The 7,943-nt window shown below is 37.8% G+C and overlaps 1 protein-coding gene across 1 annotated transcript in view; it reads left to right on the top strand.

Annotated features, from left to right (window-relative positions):
- The window catches only part of LOC107665658 (calcium-binding mitochondrial carrier protein Aralar2-like), a 37,624-nt gene that overhangs the window by 28,912 nt on the left and 769 nt on the right, over window positions 1–7,943 (top strand). The window contains 3 exon segments of the mRNA XM_016456635.1: window positions 2,333–2,471; window positions 4,107–4,265; window positions 5,940–6,030. Of these exon segments, the coding sequence (XP_016312121.1) occupies window positions 2,333–2,471; window positions 4,107–4,265; window positions 5,940–6,030 (389 nt within the window).

Here is a 7,943-nt window from a genome sequence, read left to right on the forward strand (position 1 = left end):
TTAAATTTTGCACAATATTACTATTACACAATAATACTATATATACACATTACTTTTACTGTATTTTTGATCAAATAAATGTAGCCTTCGTGAGCACAAGAAAAATAGTTAAAAAAACATTTAAAAATATTTATATTTGTATTGATGTTTGTTTATTTTCATATTTTTCTCTATAAATATTAAGTGAGGGGTCGTAAGCAATAAATACCAAAATAACATGCATGCTTAATCTTAATATCTATCTGCATACTACCTATCCTAAAAATATGCAGAATTAAGCCTTTTTATTACATTTAGTATAGTGTTTTGTGTGTGTGTGTGTATTTTTGTATGTAACTGTTTATATATTTAACACCTCTTCCAATAGCCCTCCAAAATACAGTCTGATCCACCTTGTACCACATGACCTAGACGAGCATCCTCAGCTCTCTAGCGCCTCCCACCTGTGGATTGACTCCCTGGACTCCCTCTTATATCCCTGAGTGCCTCATTCATGCTCCACGTTCTCCAGCAAGTCTCATACACACCCACCCACACACACACACCATCAGGCCTCAATCCACCCCCTGCGGTCTGCTGTAGCAGTCGGACCAGGTAGCACCAGCCTCTCAGAACCATGAATGCACAGCGGCTCCCTGAGTGCTGCTTTTGTGTCCTGTTTTCCCCAAGAGGCTCAGCAGCGCTGCAGGAGAAGATCTCCAGTTATTCTGCTGCTGCCGATTGCATCTGAGCAGGGATGCAGGGCTGCATTCCTGAGGCTTGGAGCGCAGGAGGTTGCGGAGAGCGAGTGTTTTGGTGTAAACAACGTTGTGGGGACTGCCATGATGGCGTTGGGTCGTATCTCATCCAGTGGCTGTGTTCTCTGACATTTTATGGACAGCTGGAGAGAGATGAATGAGGCGTTCACCTCTGCGTAGGTGTTATGTGTGGTGCTAATTACACGTAGACACTTGATGTTGGTTTATGCTGTAATAATAACTGATGTTCACTTTTTTTAATTATTTATGGAGGCAGTAGAGAGGTCAGGAAATAATAGGGAGGAGAGGAGACCTTAAAGTCTAAATGCTTTCAAAAAGTGTGTGTATATGACACAAGTCAGATTCAAACCCACTTTGTTCAGAAGTGTGTGTGTGTGTGTGTGTGTCAGTAAGAATTTTTTTTTTTGGCTAATGGTCACCAAGACTGCATTTGAAACTGATATTATGAAATACTACAGTTTAAATTTTATTACAGTTTACAATTGAATTTTCAACAGCCATTACTCTAGTCTTCAGTGTCACATGATCCTTCAGAAGTCATTCAGATATTCTAATAATAATAAACTTTTTTTGAAATTATTATTATCAATATTGGGAAAAAGTTTTTCTCCTTAATTTTTGTGGAAGCTGACAGATCAATTTAATGCATCCTTGCTGAATAAAAGTATTGATTTCTTTAAAAAAAAAATACTGAACCCAAACCTCCTTTGTGTGTGTGTGTGTGTGTGTGTGTGTGTGTCCTCAGGGTCCAGCCCAGGCACAGAGCTGTCTTTGTCAGCCTAATTACCCCGCCTCTCCCCTTCTGCCGCTGCAGGGCCTCCACCACCACTCCCTGCCTGTGCTCCAAACCAAAGACACAACCTTCATATCACATTCACACACACACACACCTGCGAGTGTGCTGTTGTCGAGTTATCATGCACACTGAGGGCCAGTGGATCCAGATGTTCCCACATTAACACAACCCTCACCTCCGGCACTCCAGGCTCTGCCAAAGCAGATGAGCCAGGCCTGGTCTTTTGGATGCAGGGGTGATTTTTATCTGGTTTTGCAGCAGGCAGTCTGCCCTGGCCCGCAGGAGAGCACAAAGATCGCTTCAGGAAAGAGATACCTTGGCTATCTGCGCTACCTGTGTACACGCTGCAGATTAACCTTGCGAGTCTAATGAAGCCTGTCTAAAGCGCACTTCGGCCGGGCTTTAAAGCGCTCTGCTGAGAGGAAAATCTGCCACTCCTGGCTGCTTGCCAGCACGCTAAAAACGAGGAAACCGAATCCCGTTGAAGGTACGGCTTTGTTTGCGGTGACAGACGCAGGAATAGTGTCCGCGACCGTTCTTGCAAGAAAAAAACGCCATGGTGAATGTTTATTTGAAGTGACAAGTCAGAAACGGCACAAAACAGACTCATTCCACAGGGCTGACATTAACACACCATAAACTGAACTCCCAGAATATCTCAGAACCTCACAATACTACACAACTGTGGTCCTCAAATGAAAAAAGCTCTCTGTAATATACCTCAAGAAATATTAATGTCTTCGATTTGACATAACGTGTCCGTCTTCTTGGCCCCCAGGGTGCAAAAGCTTGTTTCCTGAGAGACATCCCCTTCTCGGCCATCTACTTTCCCTGCTACGCACATACCAAGGCGGCCCTGACTGATGAAGACGGGCGAGTGGGACCTGGCAGGCTTTTGCTGGCAGGGGCGCTGGGGGGTAAGCCACCACGCACTCTCCGGTAGCCGCCTGCCACCGCTGGCTCCATTGTGGTTGGCCGTAATTAGAGTGCTCAGTGATTTAGGCTGTGTTTTGAAGTGCAGCGCGCCTGCCAAGGGTCGAATATTTTCCACTGTTTAATATATAGAGGCTGGAAGTTTGTGCTTTGAGCTTTGAGAGTGTTAAAAGAGGGAAAAAAAATCTCAAAGTCCCAAAGTAGCCATACTGCAGGAGCAATAAACAGATCCTACGATACTGGCATGACCAGGCCAACACATCCAAGATCTGACTTGCAATATTTTTACAAGTCTCTCTTTCCTCGTCACGTATAAAATACGATCCAGATCTGAAGTTGTTTTTAATATTTTACTCTTGCGGTTCATCTTTAAGAAAACATTGTTTAAAAAGACGATGTCTTTAGCCAAGCCAGTATGGTTTGGAATGTAAGTCAAAGAGAATTAATATTTATTTCTAATCCTTTTTGCCTTTTCAGATTTACTGCTTCTTGACTTGAGCGTGATATGAGATTGAAAAGCCATACATGGTCAGAGAGAGCTTAGCATTCCTGTCTTCCCCAATGTTTTATATCTGTCAGATGGTTTAAAGCAAGTTTTTATGGTTAGGTATGTTCTTATGGCATGTATCACTCAGTTTACCATTTATCAGCAATTCGAGCTTCAAGGCAATTAGTGATTTACAGTCAGTTCAGGAAATGTAATTACACGCTCAGTTTGTGTGCCATTATTGGTAGGCAGGCAGACTTCTGGGGCACTGACCAACAGTACAGTTGGCCTTTTCCCTTACTCATGCCTCTTCTTGAGGAAATGGATGGTTGTATGTATTACATTTTAATGTAGTTTTTATTCTATATCTGTAATCTTTAATTTCATATATTTCAGTTTTCTAGTTTTTAATTGTAGTATTTTTAGCCTGCGTTAAAGTTAATGCGCCAACAGGTGTAAATTAAAATTGTTTAACAACATTATATTTCTTACTATGAAAATGTTTCATTTTAGATTTTGCTAATGATAATAACACTAATGCTAATGATATTTTATGTTCTTTGTGTTTAATAATGAATGTTTTGTCCATCGGAGCAGGTCAACAGAGAGAAAGGCTTGTAATTATTCAGATGAAGTCTTTTATTTAGATGTTTAAATAAAGCTCTTGAACATGCGGTGGTGTCGGCGTGCTGGCGGTGAACCTGCTCAGGATAAATGCTATCGTTGATTTAGGCTATTAAGAGCTGAATTGGTGCCACAGTGGCCTTTGTGCCGGACAGCGTGGGACAGGGCTTATGCCAGCCTCATTATTAAGCATTGTCTGGACCTTTAAATAAAAAAGGATGCATACCATTTGATAAATGGTGCTTTCTGCTTGAGATATTTATAATATTTGATAAAATAGGCTTTTGGTGTTTATTTGACTGAACTAATTCTTGACACACTGTGCATTAATCATAGATGGAGTCACAATGTTTAAATACGCTAATGTTTTAATCCTGGCCTGAAAACTGAATTGAATTTTATTCACGAATCTATTATATTCAGATATGATGTCTGAATCCTTTGTTATTACTTCAGTGTTCTAATGAATTTAAATCAGACTCTTTATTGACGTGTGACTTCTCTTTAGGCATGCCTGCCGCATCCCTGGTGACCCCTGCTGATGTTATCAAGACCCGGTTACAAGTGGCTGCCCGTGCAGGCCAGACCACGTACAATGGACTCATTGACTGTTTCTGGAAGATTCTTCGGGAGGAGGGGCCTCGTGCCTTCTGGAAAGGAGCTGAAGGTATATCTTGCAGACGTACCTGAAACTAGTCGTGCTAATATTTTTTGCTACCAGCGATTTTGCAGTCGACCTTATATTTTAAAGGGTCAGTTCAGCCAAAAATAAGAATTTCGTCATCATTTACCCCTTTCCAACTTTCCACAAAAAGTTGTAGTTCTAAAATGGCATTGAATCAAATATGTGACCCTGGTCTTAAGTCGCTGGGGTATATTTGTAGCAATAGCCAAAAATACATTGTATGGGTCAAAATGATAGATTTTTCTTTTATGCCAAAAATCATTAGGATATTAAGTAAAAATCATGTTCCATGAAGATATTTTGTAAATTTCCTACTGTAGATATATTAAAACTTAATTTTTGATTAGTAATATGCATTGCTAAGAACTTCATTTGGACAACTTTAAAGGCGATTTTCTCAGTATTTTGATTTTTTTGCTCCCTCAGATTCCAGATTTTCAAATAGCTGTATCTCGGCCAAATATTGTCATATCCTAACAAACCATACATCAATGGAAAGCTTATTTATTCAGCTTTTATACATCAGATGATGTATCAATCTCAATTAAAAAAAAAAATTTGACCCTTATGACTGGTTTTGTGGTCCAGGGTCACATATGGTGTGTCAGGACGTGTCACAGTTGGTTTGATGCCAGTGATGGGACATTGTTGACATCAGTCACTTCTTGACACGCCACATTTGAATTGAACTTGAGCCCAAATTTGAGACCTACCCTAGAGGGGAAGATTTTCAGTGAATAATCATTTAAATTTCATTCAGTTCCTCAGAGAAAACTATGACCATACGACTTCAGAAGACTTGAAATATAGTGCAAACATCGTATGGACAACTTTTGTTTCTCTTTTACGATGATTTTTTAAAATTTCATTTTCATTTTTGGAGCTTGACAGACTCACTTAGGACCACTTTGGGCTGCATTTCCCAAAAGCATCATAAGCCTTACTTATGTAGATCATAGGACCATTGCCACCAGTGGCCTCTACGCTCAACTTAGCTCACACTGCTTTTGAGAAACGCAGCCGTGGACTTTCTGTGATTGCTTTTGGGAAATTTTCTCCTTTTGTTGAGTGAAAGTCACACAGGAGCTGGGTTCACAAAACATTCGCAATAATACAATTCTTCTTAACTCTGTTCTAACTTAAGAATAAAGAATAAGAATATTTTGCATTTCAAAAAATAGTTCTTAAGTATGTTCTTATCTTTTTTCTTAAGATCTTTCCAAAGACAAAACTCCTGAAAAGAAGGTTCTTTAAGAAACAAAAATACTGTTAGTGCTTAGTAGCATTATTACGGTAATCTGCAGGCAGCACAAAAGACGGCCTTTGAGGTGTTTTTTCATAGTGTTGATCAGCGAGGCTTACAGTGTGATAACACCAAAACCTGTCATTGTCGTCTCATGGATGTTTTTAAGAAAATATTTGAGAACTTTTGAAATTTTCAAGAATTGCACTTAGAAACATTCTTAAGAGCTTCTTAGAATTGATCTATCCAGGTTTGGATCAACAATAGGGTGAACACATAATTTTGGGGGGAATAATGGTGTGTTGTAGCATGCCTTTATATCCTTCTACTAAGTCAGTTTAAAAAAAAAATCTAAAATCTATACAGACTGCATGCTGATGCTTAATTTTAATGTTTTTTTTTTTCTCCCTCAGCACGCGTGTTTTGCTCCTCACCTCAGTTTGGAGTGACTCTAGTGACCTATGAGCTCCTGCAGAGGTGGTTCTACATAGACTTTGGTGGACAGTAAGACTCTCACACATCCTAAAACTTTGAAATAGTTTAGTAACACTTTCTTTAGAATTCTTCCATTAGTAAAAAAAAAAAAAAAAAGATCTGGGTGTGATTGTGAAAAGCACTGAAATGTCAGATGCCCTGAAATTTCATTAATAGCTGTTTAGAAGGGGCTGGCTTTGTAGCAAAGGTTCTCATTTCGACGGGCACTTTGTTACAGCTGAGGCAGGAAGGCCTAATTACTACACAAGAAAGCTCTGAACGCCTGGACTGAAAGCTGTTTGCCGTGGCATCTTTATCTCTCCTGCTGAAGCGAAAAACACCCTCGCTTTATGATTTCGAAAGGGTCAGCTGACTCACTGAAGCCTGGAGGTGACATTTCTAAAAATGCTCTTCCATAGCCACATGGCTCCATGTGTCCAAGTGATTTGAGGTGGGGAGAATTGCTTTGACTGGAGTCTGTTCCAGTTCTGGACAGAATGACCTTATTTTCCCGTGGAATATTGTGCTGTCCTGAAACCTAGAAACCACAGGCACATATAAAAGAACATGGTATATATACAAATCTGTGTGTGGATTTGTTTTTAATACCTGTTTATATATTGATTCATGTGGCTCAGTTAGCGCTTTAATAAATATGTGCTGTCATATAGAAAAGTGTACTGGAGATAAACAGCCTGACTGAATTGTGAAAACCTTTTTTTTGCCTTTTTCAAAACCTTTCCATTTAGGATACAGATGGTATTTTATGACATTTTATGACATCAGTTTAAATGAAATCATACAATTATGTAGCTCAGGTCTGAAACTTTTATGTGAAAAAGAGACCGTAGATATGAACAAGAATGCATTATTATTATTGAAATTCCTGCTACTACTGATAATTAGTTTCATGTTATGACTGTTAACTGATGGCCAATATTATAAATTTATAAATATATTCTTTGTTAAAGAATATATTTATTCTTTGTTTTATATATATATATATATATATATATATATAAGTATTATTGATATTGTACAATAATAAAATAATTATGTTTATTATAATAGAGAAGAGACCTGTGGAATTTTTAAAATATTGCATTTATATTATGCATATTATGCATTTATTTGATCAAAAATACAGTAAAAACTGAAATATTGTGAAATGTCACTAAAATTTTCTATTTTAAATTATTTAAAATGTAATTTATTAATTGTGATTGCAAAGCTGAATTTTCTGCATCATCACTCCAGTCTTCAGTGTCACATGATCCTTCTAATAATCATTCTAATATTATGATTTGCTCCTCAAGAAACATTTCCTATTATTATCAATGTTGGAAACGGTTGTGCTGCTTTATATATGTGCGAAAACCATTAATATTGATGAATAAAAAGTAAAAAAAAAAAACATTTATTTTTTGACAGCAATCTTATAATATGTCTTTACTTTCACTTAAATGAAGGTATTAATTTCTTCTAACTGACCCCAAACTTTTGTATGGTAGTGTATGTAGAAAATGATTTGCCTGGGACAGCGGTCAAATATAAAGTTATTACTGTAAGTTATTCCAAAAAAATATTTCAATGCCACAATTGACAGAATCATGTATTCCAAAAGCTGTAGTAAAATAGAGAAACTGAGAAAATAGCACACGCATATACAGAATGAATGAAAAGATGTGTTTTGTATGTGGTCATAGTGAGACTCTATTTACATGCTTTTTCCTTTGTCATAAATATACATAAGCACATAGACATTGACATGTTTATGTTATTGCTTATGCGGACATGTCTGGTTTTGGTGCTTCAGACAGATCTGAGCTACATGATTATGATTTCATTCAGGCAAAAATGGTAAGAGGACATCCTAAAATAGGATTTGTGTCCTAAATGGAAAGTTTTTTTTTTTTTTTTTCAAAAAAAAAAAAACAGGAGGG

This window comes from Sinocyclocheilus anshuiensis, unplaced genomic scaffold, assembly GCF_001515605.1.
Source record: "Sinocyclocheilus anshuiensis isolate Anshui unplaced genomic scaffold, SAMN03320099.WGS_v1.1 scaffold932, whole genome shotgun sequence".
NCBI lineage: Eukaryota > Metazoa > Chordata > Actinopteri > Cypriniformes > Cyprinidae > Sinocyclocheilus > Sinocyclocheilus anshuiensis.